The following is a 17,487-nucleotide window of genomic DNA, read 5'->3' on the forward strand; positions in this document are numbered from 1 at the left end:
TTCTCCCTATTACCTCTTTTAAACAAGGGAACTACATTTGCCATTCTCCAGTCCTCTGACACTTCCCCTGCAGCCAAAGAGGATTCAAAGATCATAGCTAATGCTCCTGTGATCTCTTCTTTCAATTCCCACAACAACCTGGGGTGTATCATATTTGGCCCTGGGGATTTATCAATCTTAATGTTTTTAAGAAGATCCAGCACTTCTTCTTCCTTAATCTCTACATTGTCCAGCACACAGGCCCGCTCTACTTTGACCTCATCCTGATCAAGATCCTTTTCACTTGTGAATACTGAAGCAAAGTATTCACTTAGGACCTCCCTAACCTCCTCCGCCTCCAGGCACATGTTGCCCACTTTATCCTTTAGCGGTCCCACCTTTGTTCTCGTCATCCTCCTATTCTTCACATATGCATAGAACGCCTTGGGGTTCTCCTTAGTCCTGCATGCCAAGGCCTTCTCATGCCCCCTTCGAGCTCTCCTAAGTCCTTTCTTTAGCTCCTTCCTGGCTACTCTATATTTCTCATAAGCCCCTCCTATTTCCTGCTTCTTATATCTAACATATGCTTCCATTTTCCTCTTGACAAGTTGCCTCACATGTTTCGTCAGCCACGGTTCCCTTTTCCTACCATTTTTTCCTTGTCTCAGTGGGACAAACCTATCCTGAACTCAGCTCAAGTGATCCCTAAACTTCTCCCACATTACTTCTGTGCTTCCCCCTTTGAACATCTGTTTCCAATTTACTCTCGCCAGTTCCTGCCTCATCCCTTCAAAGTTAGCCCTTCCCTAGTGTGGTGAACTACATATACCTGTCTGGACTGCTCCTGTGGCTCCTCCCACAGACCCCTGTATAAAGGCGATTGAGGCCTGGGTCCGGCCTTATTCTCCAGGATGTAGTGTTGTTCATTCTTCCAGTCAATAAAAGCTGATATCTCGTTTCTTATGTCTCAGAGTGAGTTATTGATGGTGCATCACCCAGTTAAGCACTTTACCATTTTGTCTGATTTTATCCCTTTCCATAGCTATGCTGCAGCTAAGGGAGTTGTGGTCACTCTCACCAAAATGCTCCCCCACCAAGAGGTCTGTCACCTGACCAGGTTCATTACCGAGAACTAGATCCAGTATAGCCTCTCCTCTCATCGGCCGGTCCACATACTGTGTCAGGAATCCTTCTTGAACACACCTGTCAAATTCAGCCCCATTTATCCCCCTTGCACTCAGGAGGTGCCAGTCAATATGAGGGAAGTTGAAATCACCCATAACTAATACCCTGTATTTCCTGCACCATTCTAAAATCTGCCTGCTTTTCTGCTCCGCGGTGTCCCGAGGGCTATTTGGGAGCCGATAGGCTACTCCCAGCACAGTGATTGATCCCTTCCTATTTCTGACTTCAGCCCAGACTGACTCCGTGGACACTCCTTCTGCAGCATCTTCCTTTTCTATAGCCATGATACTATCCCTGACCAGCAATGCCACTGCCTCCCTTTCTACCTCCCATTCTGTTCCTTTTAAAACACCTGAACCCTGGGACCTGCATCATCCAATCCTGCCCTTCCTCCAACCAAGCCACAACATCGTAGTTCCACGTACTAATCCATGCTCTAAGTTCATCCTCCTTGTTCCTAATACTCCTAGCATTGAAATACACATTTCAACCCCTTTAAGTGGCTACAATTATTTTCTGTCCCCTGCCTGTCCTTCCTCATCAACTCAGAACTCTTAGCATCATGCCCTTGTCCTTCTACCTTAATCCCTGCACTCACATTCTGATTCCCACCCCCCTTTCAAACTAGTTTAAACCCTCCCCAACAGCTCTATCAAACCTGTCTGCCAGGATATTGGTCCCCCTGGGATTCAAGTGCAACCCATCCTTTTTGTACAGGTCACACCTGCCCCAAAAGAGGTCCCAATGATCCAGAAATCTGAATCCCTTCCCCCTGCTCCAATCCCTCAGCCACACATTTACCCTCCACCTCATTCTATTCCTATTCTCACTGTTGCGTAGCACAGGCAGTAATCCCGGTGATCCCGGCAGTAATGAGGTGAGGACAAACATGCACAAAATGGAAGAGGTGCAGCTGAGGGTAGCATTGATGGTGGAGGAAGTTACTTTTGTCTATTTTGGTAGAATTAATAGCCTATTGCAGCAAGATACAATGATTTTAAACTTATTTCAGTTATTAATTCTATTTGCCATTTCAAAAGAATGTTCTTGCATCATAAGGCATCTGAATATCTGTCTGAATATTAGATTAGGCCTTAAATGCCAAACAAAATGTGTTTAATTGTAATTAAGTAAGCAGATACTAACAATGTATTTTCAAAGGAAGCCATTGTTCTGTTGAGATGTAGAATGTTTTGCAAATGTGGGAAGGGTTGTAAATTCAAACAGCTGAGGTAAAAAGCAAAATAGTTATTTGACAAACGATGGACAATTAGAAGCGTTTAACAGCGAGTGTATTGGTGAATAAAGCAATATAAAGAGAAAAACAGCAAAAGGTTAAAAATTAAAGGCAGTTTATCTGACTGAAATAAGATGATTGGCTCAAATAATAATAAGCTTATTTGACTTAATGACAGATTGCTTGCATCATGGTGTGGATATATCCTGTAATAAAGAATAACATAAGGGCATTAAAAAAGACTGAATTTTGTCTTGAGCATATCAGAAACAAGAATCTGAATGGAAAGAGTCAACAGATGTTATGGGTGTGAAAGGTCAAGGGCTGGAGAAGAGGGACTCTGAGGGGAGAGGAAAGTGAACCAAAGGAGAAAGAGATAGGTAGGGAAGTGATAGATGTGAAAGGTCGGAGTGGGAATAGAGGAAGCGAGGAGTGGGGAGGGGGGAGTGGTAGGGGTGTGGGAGGAGGAATTTTTTCAACCAGAAAGAGAAATTGATGTTCAGGCCATCAGGTTGGAGGCTACCCAGATGGAATATAAGGTTTTGCTCCTCTTGGCACAAGAGGGGGCCATGGATGGATAGGTCAGAATGGAAATGAGAATCAGCATTAAAATGTTTGGCCAGTGGGAAGTTCTGCTTTTGGCCGATGGAGCAGAGGTGCTCAACAATGCAATCCCCCAATTTACAACGGGTTTCACCAAGGTAGAGGAAGCTGCATCCAGAACAATAGGGGAGCCCAGTAGATTCACAGGTGAAGTACTGCCTCACCTGGAAGGACTGTTTGAGGCCCTGAATAGAGGTGAGGGAGGAGGTGTATGATCAGTTGCAGGGATAGGTGGCAGGAGGGAGATTAGTGAGGAGGTTCGAATGGATAAGGGAATTGTGGACAGAGTGATCCCTGTGGAAAGCAGTGGGGGGAGGTAACAATATGTTTAATGATAGGATCCCTTTGAAGATGGCGGAAGTTGCGGAGGATGATGTGTTAGATGTGGAGGTTGATCGGGTGGTAGGGAAGGACAAAGGAACTCCATCACTGTAATGTGGCGGGAAGATGAGGCAAATGCAGATGTTCGGGAAAGGAAGGAGATGTGATTGACAGCAGCATCAACAGTGATAGGAGTCTTGATAGTTAGGAGACAGGAGATTCTGTGGCTGAAAAAAGGAATCCATCATGGTGTGTTGCCTCCCTGGTGTCATGGTCTCTGAGGAGCTGCAGAACATTCTTAAGGGACAGGGTGAGGTATACGAAATCATTGTGCACGTCGGCACAAATGGCTGATAGAAAAAGGGATGAAGCATTGCAGGGTGAATACAGGATAGAAGTTAAAAAGCAAGACCTCGAGGGTAGTGTTATCTCTGGATTACTTCCATTGTCATGATAGTGAGGGTAAGAATGGAATAATGTGGCAAATAAATGTGCTGGGGACAGGGTTTCAGATTTTTGGACCACTGGGATCTCTTCTAGGGCAGAAGCGTCCTGTACAAGAGGAATGAGTTGGACCTGAACTGGGGCGGGACCAATACGCTGGTGGGCAGATTTGCTAGCGCTGCTTGGGAGGGTTTAAACTAGTTTGGCATGGGGGTGGGATCCTAAGCAGCAGGGAGATAAATGAGAGACTGGAAGGTGATACAGAATTCAGCGACAGCAAGCTGAATGTTAGAAAGGCAGGCACACAGCAGAGAGCATGAAAAGTCCTCAGCATTAAATTGTCAACATGAGGAAATCTGCAGATGCTGGAAATTCAAGCAACACACACAAAATGCTGGTGGAACGCAGCAGGCCAGGCTGCATCTATAGGGAGAAGTACAGTCGACGTTTCAGGCCGAGACCCTTCGTCAGGACTAACTGAAAGAAGAGATAGTAAGAAATTTGAAAGTGGGAGGGAGAGGCGGAGATCCGAAATGATAGGAGAAGACAGGAGGGGAAGGGGTGAAGCTAAGAGCCGGAAAGGTGATTGACAAAAGGGATACAGAGCTGGAGAGGGAAAGGATCGTGGGATGGGAGGCCTAGGGAGAAAGAAAAGGGGAGGGAACACCAGAGGGAGACGGAGAGCAGGCAAGGAGTGATTGTGAGAGAGACAGAGGGAGAAAAAAGAGAGAGAGGAGAAAAATAAAGGAAATAAATAAATAAATAGAAAAGGGATGGGGTAAGAAGGGGAGGGAGGCATTAATGGAAGTTAGAGAAATCAATGTTCATGCCATCAGGTTGGAGGCTACCCAGAAGGAATATAAGGTGTTGTTCCTCCAACCTGAGTGCGGCTTTATTTTGACAGTAGAGGAGGCCATGAATAGACATATCAGAATGGGAATGGGACGTGGAATTAAAATGTGTGGCCACTGGGAGATCCTGCTTTTTCTGGCAGACAGAGCGTAGGTTTTCAGCGAAATGGTCTCCCAGTCTGCGTTGGGTCTCACCAATATATAGAAGGCTGCACCGGGAGCACCAGACGCAGTATATCACACCAGCCGACTCACAGGTGAAGTGTCGCCTCACCTGGAAGGACTGTCTGGGGCCCTGAATGGTGGTGAGGGAGAAAGTGTAAGGGCAGGTGTAGCACTTGTTCCACTTACAAGGATAAGTGCCGGGAGGGAGATCGGTGGGAAGGGACGTGGAAGATGAATGGACAAGGGAGTCGCATAGGAAGCGATCCCTGCGGAAAGCAGAAAGAGTGGGGGAGGGAAAGATGTGCTTGGTAGTAGGATCCTGTTGGAGGTGGCGGAAGTTACGGAGAATTATATGTTAGACCTGGAGGCTGGTAGGGTGGTAGGTGAGGACAGGGGGACCCCTATCCCTAATGGGGTGGTGAGCAGTTTATGCGTGAAATGGGAGAAATGCATTTGAGAGCAGAGTTGGTGGTGGAGGAAGGGAATCCCTTTCTTTAAAAAAGGAAGACATTTCCTTCGTCCTGAAGTGAAAAGCCTCATCCTGAGAGCAGATGCGGTGGAGACGGAGGAATTGCGAGAAGGGGATGGCATTTTTGTAAGTGTTGATTTCAATGCCAGGGGCCTGATATGTAAATTGGATGAATTTACATTGTGGATAGCCACATGGGATTGGGATATCAGAGCCATTAGGGAAGCACAGCTAAAGAAGGGACAGGACTGGCAGCTTAATGCTCTGGGATACATGTACATTAGGCAGGATAGTGGTGGAGGAAAGAGAAGAGAGGGAATTGTATTTTTGATTGAGGGGAGCATCACAATAGTACTCTGATGAAATTACTTAAGAATCATTCAGCGAGGCTTTATAGTTGAGTGCAAAATAAGGGGATAATAACTGTGTTGGGGATCTATCAGGCTCAAGAACTGCTTCCATCCCACTGTTATTAGACTATTAAACAGTCCACTAGTGCAGAGGTTCCCAACCTGGGGCCCATGGACCCCTTTGTTAATGGTAGAAAAGGTTGGGAACCCCTGCACTAGAATGATAAAATTGACTCTTAACCTCAGAATCTATCTAATTTTGGCCTTACACTTTATTGTCTCCCTGCACTGTATCTTCTTTGGAAATGTTATACTTTGTTTTACATTCTTTATTGTTTTCCCTTTACAACCTCACTGCACTGTTGTAATGAAATGATCTGTATTGATAGTATGCAAGATAAGTTTTTCACTGTGTCTCGATACATGTGACAATAATTCACCCATTTATCAATTTACTAAGGGCCTAAAAGAGTCAACATGAATTTGAGGAATAAATATGCAGAGTGATTGCAGGAAATTGCAAGAATAATAAGTTGTTCTCATCTTAACTGGGTATTTTAACTTTCCTAACATCGACTAGGACAACCATAATGTTAAGTGAATGTTCTGCCTTTAATTTAAAAAGTGTTGCAAAGAACTAAATACCAGTAAGCCTAACATCTGGGGTAGGTAGGTACTCAGAGGATTCTAAGGATAAGATACATCTGAAAAGACAGAGTTTGATTAGGGGTAGTCAGTATGGCTTTGTGCTTGAGAGATCAAATATTATGAACTTAGTTGTTTTTCTTTATGAAGTGACCAAGAAGGTCAATGAGGGCTGGTCAGTAAGTGTGGTCTCTATGGATTTCAGTAAGGTCTTTGAAAAGACTCGACATGGTAGACTTCCCTGAAAGGTTACATTACATGGAATCTAGGGAGACCTGGCTAATTGAATACACAATTGGCTTGATAGTTGGAAGCAAAGAGTATTGGTAGAAGTTTGTTTCTCAGGGCTGGAGGCCCATGACTTGCAGAGTGCCTTGGAGGTTGATGATGGGCCCATTTTCAGTTGTCGTCTATACCTACAATTTGGATGAGAATGTACATGGTGTGGTCAGTTTGTCTGCAGATGATATTAAAATAGGTGAAATAATTGACAGTGAAGTTTATCAAAATTTACTGGAGAATCTTGATCAGCTGGGCAGGTGTGGTGAACTAGATATAACTGTCTGACTGCTCCTGTGGCTCCTCCCACAGACCCTGCTGACTGCTCCTGTGGCTCCTCCCACAGACCCCTGTATAAAGGCGACTGTGGGCTGCTGCTCTCCCTCATTTTCCCCAGGATGTAGTGCTGTTTATTCTTCCAGTCAATAAAAGCCGATATCTCACTTCCTAAGTCTCAGCGTGAGTTATTGATGGTGCATCAATTTTATTGACTGGAAGAATAAACAGCACTACATCCTGGGGAAAATGAGGGAGAGCAGCAGCCCACAGTCGCCTTTATACAGGGGTCTGTGGGAGGAGCCACAGGAGCAGTCAGCAGGGGTCTGTGGGAGGAGCCACAGGAGCAGTCAGCAGGGGTCTGTGGGAGGAGCCACAGGAGCAGTCAGTGAGGGTCTGTGGGAGGAGCCACAGGAGCAGTCAGACAGGTATATCTAGTTCACCACAGCAGGAGAGCGAAGAATGGCAAGTGGAGTTTAATTAAGATAAGTGTGAGGTTTTGCATTTTTGAAAGTCAGATCAAGGTAGGACTTTCACAGTAGGACCCTGGGACGTGCTGTAGAACAATCAGAATCAAAATTAGAATCAGAAGAGAAGGGCATGGAGCTTAGGTACACCATTCCATGTAAGTATGTAAACAGGGTAATAAAGAACGCATTTGGAATGCTCAATCAGGGCAAGAAATATAAAAGTTGAGAGGTTTTGTTGCAGTTCTACAAAATGCTGGCGAGGCCACAGTTGGAGTATTATTATTTTTTATTTATTTAGAGACACGGCACAGTAACAAGCCCTTCTGGGCTAATGAACCCGTGTCACCCTTGTGACCAATTAACCTTCTGACACGTACGTCTTTGAATTGTGGGAGAAGACCAGAGACCTGGAGGAAAGCCATGGGATCACAGGGAAAACACACAAACTCCTTACAGACAGTGGTGGAATTGAACACAGAACACTAGTGCTGTAGTACTGTTGCTACCCACTGTGCTGCACACAACTGCGTTTCGTTTTGGTCATTTATAGGAAAGATGTGATTGAACTGGAAAGAGTGCAGAAACAATTTATAAGCATGTTGGCAGGATTTGAGGGATTGAATTATAGGCGGAGGTTGGAGAGGCTCAGACTCTTGGAATGTACTGTAGAATACTGAGTGGCCATGTATAACATTGTGAGAAGCATCGATAGGATAAATCCAGTCAATCTTTATCCCAGGATAAAGGAATCAAGAACTCGAGGGCATGGGTTTTCTGTGAGAGGGGGAAGATTTAATAGGGATTTTAGAGACAATGTTCTTTTCACAGAGGGCGGTACATGTATAGAACAAGCTGCCAGAGGAAGTAGTTGAGGCAGGTACGTTAATTTTTAAAAGACATTTCAGTAAGTATGTGGATGGGAAAGGCTTAGAAGCATTTGATCCATACAGGGGCAAATAGGACTAGCTTGGAGGAGCATCTGGGTTGATGCTTTATGACTCTATGACAATGAAAACAAAGCATTTAGAAAGTCAAATGATGGGAAGAGTGAACCTTGTTTATTGAAGCAGTATTTATGATTGGTAGAATACGTACACAACGCTGGAAGAACTCAGCAGGTCAGGCAGCATCCGTGAGAAAAGAGTAGCCAATGTTTCAGGCTGAGACCCTTCATCAGGAATGGGGGGGTGGGGGAAGAGAGGGTCGAAGCCCAGTAATAGAGATAGGGGAGGGGGTAGGGCCTAGAGGCGCCAGGTGGAAAACCAATCAGAGGAAAGATAAAGGGGGAGGGGATAAGCATGAAAGAACTGTAGAGATAAAGAAGCAGAAAGTTAAAAGGGGGGAGAGAGGCAGAGAGGGACCTGGGATAGGGGAAGGGGGAGGGAATTACCAGAAATTGGAGAATTCAATGTTCATACCAGCAGGCTGGAGGCTACCCAGACGGTAGATGAGGTGTTGCTCCTCCAACCTGAGTTTGGCCTCATCATGGCAGTAAAGGAGGCCATGTATGGACATATCTAGATGGGAATGAGGGGCAGAGTTGAAGTGAGTGGCAACCGGGAGATCTTGTCTGTTGAGGCGGATGGAGTGGAGGTGCTCGACGAAGCGGTCCCCCAATCTGCGTCGGGTCTCGCCGATGTAGAGGAGGCTGCACCAGGAGCACCGGATGCAATAGACGACTCCAGCAGACTCGCGGGTGAAGTGTTGCCTCACCTGGAAGGACTGTCTGGGGCCCGGAATGGTGGTAAGGGGGGGAGGTGTGGGGACAGGTGTAGCACTTGCGTTTGCAGGGATAAGTGCCGGGTGGGAGTTCTGTGGGGAGGGACGTGTGGATCAGGTAGTCACGGAGGGAACGATCCCTGCAAAAAGCTGAGAGGGGTAGGGAGGGAAAGATGTGCTTGGTGGTGGGGTCCTGTTGAAGGTGGTGGAAGTTGCGGAGGATAATATGCTGGATCCGGAGGCTAGTGGGCTGATAGGTGAGGACAAGGGGAACCCTGTCCCTGTTGTGGTGACGGGAGGATGGGTTAAGGGCTGAAGTGCGGGAAGTGGAGAGTTAAGGGCTGAAGTGCTACTCTTTTCTCACGGATGCTGCCTGACCTGCTGAGTTCTTCCAGTGTTGTGTACGTATTCTTTGATCCACAGCATCTGCAGTTGTATTTTTGTGTTTATAATTGGTAAGTGTCTGTTTTCTTTCTGAGGATGTAGCCAGTGTGGCAACTAAAAGAAAAATAAATATGGTATATGCAGCATTTGATATGGTTATCACAGAGAGTAAAATAAGTGTTGAAAGGTTGTGCAAAGAGTGGAATGTTAGCTTGCATTTACTAATTGAAAGGGAAAATCAGAACAAATAGGACATGTTCAAAGGTTCATTTAATTATCAAAGTATGTACGTATGCGGAATACAACTCTGAAACTTGTCTTCTCCAAATAGCCATAGAATACAGAAAACCATGTAAGTAGTTGAAAGGAAGACATCAATCCCACCACACGAAAAGAAAAGGAAACAAAAACCCACAAACCCCAAACACCCCAACTCCTCCCTCGCACAAAAATCTCCCCAAACTCAGCCGCCAATTGGCAACAAGAAGGAATGGGCGAGAGCATGGAATAAAACATAGAACTAAAAGAGATCAAAATGTACTACAGTGTGTTTGAACTACAGTCCAATCCATAAATCTCAAAATTCTGATAACATCTCAGACAGCATTGGGACCCAGCAGCCCTTCTGATGACAGTGACTCGAACCAGCAGCCCTCCAAGGACGGCGACTCGAACCAGCAGCCCCTCCGAGGACAACGACTCGAACCAGCAGCCCCTCCGAGGACGGCGACTCGAACCAGCAGCCCCTCCGAGGACGACGACTCGAACCAGCAGGCCTCCAAGGACAACGACTCGAACCAGCAGCCCCTCCAAGGACGGCGACTCGAACCAGCAGCCCCTCCGAGGACGACGACTCGAACCAGCAGCCCCTCCGAGGACAACGACTCGAACCAGCAGGCCTCCAAGGACAACGACTCGAACCAGCAGCCCCTCCAAGGACGGCGACTCGAACCAGCAGCCCCTCCGAGGACGACGACTCGAACCAGCAGCCCCTCCAAGGACAGCGACTCGAACCAGCAGCCCCTCCGAGGACGACGACTCGAACCAGCAGCCCCTCCGAGGACGACGACTCGACCCAGCAGCCCCTCCGAGGACGACGACTCGAACCAGCAGCCCCTCCAAGGACAGCGACTCGAACCAGCAGCCCCTCCGAGGACACCGACTCGAACCAGCAGCCCCTCCGAGGACGACGACTCGAACCAGCAGCCCCTCCAAGGACGGCGACTCGAACCAGCAGCCCCTCCGAGGACGGCGACTCGAACCAGCAGCCCCTCCGAGGACACCGACTCAAACCAGCAGCCCCTCCAAGGACAGCGACTCGAACCAGCAGCCCCTCCGAGGACGGCGACTCGAACCAGCAGCCCCTCCAAGGACAGCGACTCGAACCAGCAGCCCCTCCAAGGACGGCGACTCGAACCAGCAGCCCCTCCAAGGACAGCGACTCGAACCAGCAGCCCCTCCGAGGACGGCGACTCGAACCAGCAGCCCCTCCGAGGACGGCGACTCGAACCAGCAGCCCCTCCAAGGACAACGACTCGAACCAGCAGCCCCTCCAAGGACGGCGACTCGAACCAGCAGCCCCTCCGAGGACACCGACTCGAACCAGCAGCCCCTCCGAGGACACCGACTCAAACCAGCAGCCCCTCCGAGGATGGCGACTCGAACCAGCAGCCCCTCCAAGGACGGCGACTCGAACCAGCAGCCCCTCCAAGGACGGCGACTCGAACCAGCAACTTCTCTGTGGAAAGTGTCTCAAACCAGTGGCCTGTCCGAGAACCACTTGCTCTCCTCTGCATTTGCCTCGATGTTTCCATCTACCTCAGTGCTTTAATTGGGGGAGAAGTGTAGTTGATTATGGCCCCTCATCTCATCTCTGAGCTTCTTCTCATGGTAGTTTGAGCTCGCATTTCTCTCCTGGAGATTTCTCAGGGACTGCAGAGTGCTAACTCTCTCAGCCTAACGACAAACTGTAAGTCATGGGCTCCAACAGTTTTAAAAATAAAATTGAGATAAAAAGAATGAGCAGACAATGTAGAAAAACTGAAATAATTGACTATCTGGAAGATGTTGCCTGAGGAATCATTGTTCACTGGTGCCATCTAAAAGTTAGCATAAGGACTTTGACTATTAATAATGTACATTAGTAGACTTAGAAAGAAAAGTTAAAGAGTGAAATTCAATGACAATTGAAAGATGGAAAAATGGACAATAAAGAGCATGTATAATATCTGGAAGTGGATACTGAGACTGGGCAACGATTTGGCAGAAGAATGTACTGTATATGACATGGGGAAATAAGGATTTAATTTTACTAGCAAGAACAGAAAAAATGGAATTCTTTGAAAATGATGACAAATTGTAAATGTCAATGCTCAAGAGGGATCTGGGTTAGCTGCTATGAGATATGAGAAGGAAGATGGTTTGCTGAACTTTTTGCAAGGTGCATGGAATGAAAGAGTAAGCTATTCTTGCTACAATTGTACAAGATGTCCTTAAGACTTGGAAGACATTAGGAATTTTCAGTTTCCATCATTAATTGAGGGGTAACATAACCATGTTTTACTAGAATGATTTTGGAATTGACTTAGGATGGGCCTATACTTGCTGAGAGATTGACAAATTAGATGTAAAGATACCGTTTTCTCTGCTTGGAATGTCTGGAACCAAGAGCCCTCATCTCAGGTAAAAAGTTGCTATTTTCAACTGAAGAAAGGAGAAATTTCTTTAGACAATTGTTAGGGTCTTAAGAAAATTTAGTAAAATGCTGTAAGTCAAATGCTACTCTCACCTGCCACCTCTTTGCCCACTATCTAAATCCACTTGACCAATAAGCCCAACAAAAGCAATAAGCTGCAGAAAAAAAGCATGAAGGAGGTGTGGGATGGGATGAAGATCATCACCGGATGCGGTGCAAAGCGGGGGGCGAACATAAGTGGAGATGTGGAGAAAGCGAACCAGCTGAACAACTTCTTCAACAGGTTCGACAGCTCAATCTCATCCTCACCGCAGAAATCCACACCAGGCTTACTTCCCTCACAGGAAAATAGCCACTCACAGGAGACCTTGCCCACGCCCAGGATTACGGCTGCACAGGTGGAAGGTCAACTGAGGAAGATCTGTACCAGCAAGGCGGCTGGACCGGATGGAGTTTCCCCACGATTACTGAGGGCCTGTGCGACTGAGCTGGGAGAACCACTACAGCGCATCTTCAACATGAGCCTGGAGCAGAGAAGAGTACCCAGACAGTGGAAAACATCCTGTATTGTCCCGGTACCGAAGAAACCACAACCAAAGGAGTTGAATGACTTCAGACCTGTTGCCTTGATGTCGCACATGATGAAGACCATGGAGCGGCTGATAATACAGAATCTGAGGCCACAAACCAGGCACGCCCAGGATCCTCTTCAGTTTGCGTATAAGGAGAAGGTGGGAGTGGAGGATGCTATCACGTATTTGCTGCACAAATCACTCTCTCACCTAGATGGGGTCAGTTGTGCTGTGAGGATTACATTCCTTGACTTCTCTAGTGCCTTTAACACCATCCAGCCCAAGATCTTAAGGCACAAACTAACGGAGATGGAAGTAGACTCTCACATGGTGGATTGGATAGTGGACTACTTGACAGATAGACCTCAGTATGTGCGGTTGGGAGACTGTAGGTCTGACACGGTGGTAAGCAGCACAGGGGCGCCGCAGGGAACCGTACTCTCTCCGGTCCTGTTCACCCTGTACACATCAGACTTCCAATATAACTCGGAGTCCTGCCATGTGCAAAAGTTCGCTGATGACACGGCCATAGTGGGGTGTGTCAGGAATGGACAGGAGGAGGAGTATAGGAAACTGATACAGGACTTTGTGATATGGTGCAACTCAAACTACCTGCGTCTCAATATCACCAAGACCAAGGAGATGGTGGTGGACTTTAGGAGATCTAGGCCTCATATGGAGCCAGTGATCATTAATGGAGAATGTGTGGAGCAGGTTAAGACCTACAAGTATCTGGGAGTACAGTTAGACGAGAAGCTAGACTGGACTGCCAACACAGATGCCTTGTGCAGGAAGGCACAGAGTCGACTGTACTTCCTAAGAAGGTTGGCGTCATTCAATGTCTGTAGTGAGATGCTGAAGATGTTCTATAGGTCAGTTGTGGAGAGCGCCCTCTTCTTTGTGGTGGCGTGTTGGGGAGGAAGCATTAAGAAGAGGGACGCCTCACGTCTTAATAAGCTGGTAAGGAAGGCGGGCTCTGTCGTGGGCAAAGTACTGGAGAGTTTAACATCGGTAGCTGAGCGAAGGGCGCTGAGTAGGCTACGGTCAATTATGGATAACTCTGAACATCCTCTACATAGCACCATCCAGCGACAGAGAAGCAGTTTCAGCGACAGGTTACTATCGATGCAATGCTCCTCAGACAGGATGAAGAGGTCAATACTCCCCAATGCCATTAGGCTTTACAATTCTACCGCCAGGACTTAAGAACTTTTTAAAAGCTATTATTAATGCTTTTTCAGATAGTGATTTAGATGCATATCATATTTTTTTACTGAGTTAGGTATTGTATGTAATTAGTTTTGCTACAACAAGTGTATGGGACATTGGAAAAAAGTTGAATTTCCCCATGGGGATGAATAAAGTATCTATCTATCTATCTATCTATGGTAGGTACTGTATGTATATCCTATAGGTGATCCTGAGAGATAAGGTGTACAAGTTAGGTCGGATTTGTACATAGGAGATCATGTCTCATGAGTTTGATTGAGGTTTTTGAAGAAGAAACCAAGATTAGTGATGAGGGTATTTGAGGGAGAGGACGCAATGACTAAAGTTGGCTAAGTTTGAGTTGAGTAGAATTCTACCTGCTCCAATGAGTGTGCCTCAAATTGAGGTTACCTTCCATACAAGGCTGTAGACCGTCTATATGGACTTGAGTAGTAAGTTCCAAATAGCAGGTTGCCATGGAAATTTAGACTGCATGAGTTCCAAGAAGAGCTCGCTAGTTGGATATGCAGTTGGCTTTATGGTGGGAAGCAGAGGAGGATGATGAAATAAAAAACACAAAATGCTGGCAGAACTCAGCAGGCCAGACAGCATCTATGGGAGGAGGTAATAATGATGTTTCGGGCCGAAACCCTTCATCAGGATTTCAGGATCAGAATGATGAAATGTTGCCTATCAGACTGAAGGCCCAAGTTTAGTGGTGTTTCCCTAGGGCTGGGGCTAGATCCTTTGCCATTTTTCATCCATATCAATGAGTTGGACAGTTTGCACTACAATAGACTGTGTTGCCGACAGTAAAAGTAATCAGGATTTACAGAGGGATTATGATCAGCTGAGTAGGTGTCATAAACACAAGAAGGTCTATCAATGTTGGAAATCCAAAGTAACGTGCACAAAATGCTGGAGGACCTCAGCAGGTCAGGCAGCAACTATGGAATTGAATAAACAGTTGACGTATTGGGCTGAGTCCCTTTTTCAGGACACTATAAAATCATGAGGAGCATAGAGTGAATGTGCACAGCTTTCTTTCCCCCAAGGTTAGGGAATCAAGAACTAGAGGGCATATTTTTAAAGTGAGAGGGGAAAGATTTAGTTGAAACTTGAGGAGCAACTTTTTTTACTCAAAGGGTAGTATCTCTGTGGAAATAGCTTTTTGTCTTACCCGCTTTTCAGAGTTCCTGATTCCAATCACCATCCTCCTAATCTACCAATTGCACAGATCTGTGGCCCTGCCTATTGGTCTTCATTACTCACTTTTATTTTGAGCCCTTCATAACTTTATATTTCAGTCAAAAGTCAGCTGAGCCTTCTCTACTGCAAAGCAAACAATTCCAACACGACTAATCTAATCAATGCCAGACAGTTATGCAAAACTAATCAAACATAAGTCTTGTTTACCATTCAGTCATGCTATTTTAATGTTACACTGTTTTCAATATGCAAACTGAGGCATTATGTAGTAAAATGAAATTCCTGAATGAACAAGTTAAAAAGATTTTTAAAAAGTCAATGATCATTTAATTGGGCTGAAAACATTCTCTTCTGCTGATTGAAACCAGAAGGCAGACTGTAAAACTAAACTGATTGTGAAATATCCCAAGTGCATTTCCAGTTATTTTGCATCTTAATCCTTTCTTCACAGATCCACAGGAAAGAACTTAACTGTTAAATTCTGGCATGTATTCAGGAAATCATGTTTTGTGTATTCATTGGGACAAACCACTTTTCATGTTCTCTGCACCTAACAGATCTATTTAACTTATGTATTTGCAGTGTGGTAAGGATGTTGTGAACAAGGCAGACTTGATTTTATTGACAATAACGTGGTAATGCGGCACACAAAAATGCTGGAGGAATTCAACAAGTGAAGCAACATCTTTGGAGGGATACAATAGTCGACATTTTGGGCTGAGGCCTTTCATCAGCCAAAATGTTAACTGTTTATTCCCATCAATAGATGCTACCTGATTTTCTGAGTTCCAGCAGTGTTTTGTGTATGTTGTTCAAGATTATCAGCATCTGCAGAAACTCTTTCACTTCTAATGTGGTATTGCAATTTCATGCTGACAGTCTTAAGTCTGATTTGAATCTTATGTCATTATAATTAATGGGTCTTTGATAAAGATTTAAAAATCGATTTGAAAGATGTGAAATCAGCATCATCGTAAACAAAGTTTTTTCTGTAAATAACTAGTAATACGAATGTGTTAGTTTTGTATTTACCGCAAATAATTAACTGAAATTGTTTTAGATGCTAAATTAAATAATAATGAATCAATGCTTAATATATCCACTTTATCTCACAAGTAGTAGCTATTACGTTGCATCCTCAGGACATCCAAAGGCTTCCTTATTTAATAAATTACTGCTTATCAGGCAAACATGACATCTACTTTGCTGGTGTTCACATACGGTGCTGCCCAAATATGGTGAATTTTTAAAATTAGAATAGTTGGAGTGAGGAATAATTGGAAAGAGAGAGTGGTAAACTATTGATGAGGATGAGGTAAATCAGAAGGAAAGATTAAGCCCCTTCAGGAAGAGACTTGCAAGATGCAAATGGAGATGGTCAGCAGTTTATCATAATAGTATTTAAGACTGAGTTGTTGGAAAAAATTTGGAGGGCCTGGGGCAAGGCTGAGAACTATCTGGGAGGGAAAAGAAAACTAGAATTTACATTCAGTCTTAGAAAGGAGGAAGGGGGTGAAAAGAAAAAAATGGACAACAGTTGAAGATTGGTGGAAAGAAAAAACTATTCCTTCAAGAACGTCAAAAGCAGTTTGAGATCAGTATGAGAAATTCTAAAGGCATGAGCCTATCTTTCTGACTAACACTATTTTTAGAACATTCTAAGAGTTTCACAATGGTAGCAGCTGACAGCATATGCTTGCAGGCTGCAGATGTTGATTTGTAGGGCAGTAAAGGCAGGGAATAGGGAAGAGGAGTATGGAAAACTCAGATCATTAATGTATAGTATCCCTTATGTTCATGAATGTACATTTGATTAGAGCTGAAAATGGGAGAAGAGTAGGGTGATGTTATGTTGAAGTTGTATAAGACGTCGGTGAGGCCTAATTCAGAGCATTGTGTGCAATTTTCATCACCTACCTACAGGAAAGGTGTAAATAAGATTGAAAGAGTTTCAAGAAAATTTACAAGAATGTTGCGGGTTCTGGAGAACCTGAGTTATAAGGAAAGATTATATAGGTTTGGACTTTAGTCCTTGGAACGTAGAAGAGTGAGTGTAGATTTTGTCATGAAATAGTTCGTCTTGTAACAATTTGTGAATCTCAGTATGATCACCTAGCATTACTCTCCAATTCTGCTCTTTTAATAAACTGAAAATCTGTTTGACAATATTAGAAATGTAGTGACATGCTACACTTAGTATAGAAAGGCAGAATCTTGATTGTCGCATTGTTTTGTGTTGGTATGAACTTACTATTTTTTGAAACTGTCACAAAGTTCCACAGGTGGATACCAGTGAGTTAGTGTCTCCACCAAGGGTTTATCGAGAATTCATATCTTTCATTCACCAATATGATGCAAGAAAGTATCCAAATGAGCCCATCAGAGGAAAGGTAAGGCAAAGTTTGTAGTTATACTTTCTATACAC

The 17,487-nt window shown here is 45.0% G+C and overlaps 1 protein-coding gene across 1 annotated transcript in view; it reads left to right on the forward strand.

Moving 5' to 3' along the window:
* LOC140730485 (ciliary microtubule inner protein 6-like) overlaps window positions 1–17,487 on the forward strand; it is a 40,188-nt gene that overhangs the window by 16,885 nt on the left and 5,816 nt on the right. Inside the window, exon 4 of the mRNA XM_073050972.1 lies at window positions 17,337–17,452. Coding sequence (XP_072907073.1) covers window positions 17,337–17,452 — 116 coding nt within the window. The remainder of the gene's footprint in view (window positions 1–17,336; window positions 17,453–17,487) is intronic.

Source organism: Hemitrygon akajei, chromosome 7 (assembly GCF_048418815.1).
Source record: "Hemitrygon akajei chromosome 7, sHemAka1.3, whole genome shotgun sequence".
Lineage (NCBI taxonomy): Eukaryota > Metazoa > Chordata > Chondrichthyes > Myliobatiformes > Dasyatidae > Hemitrygon > Hemitrygon akajei.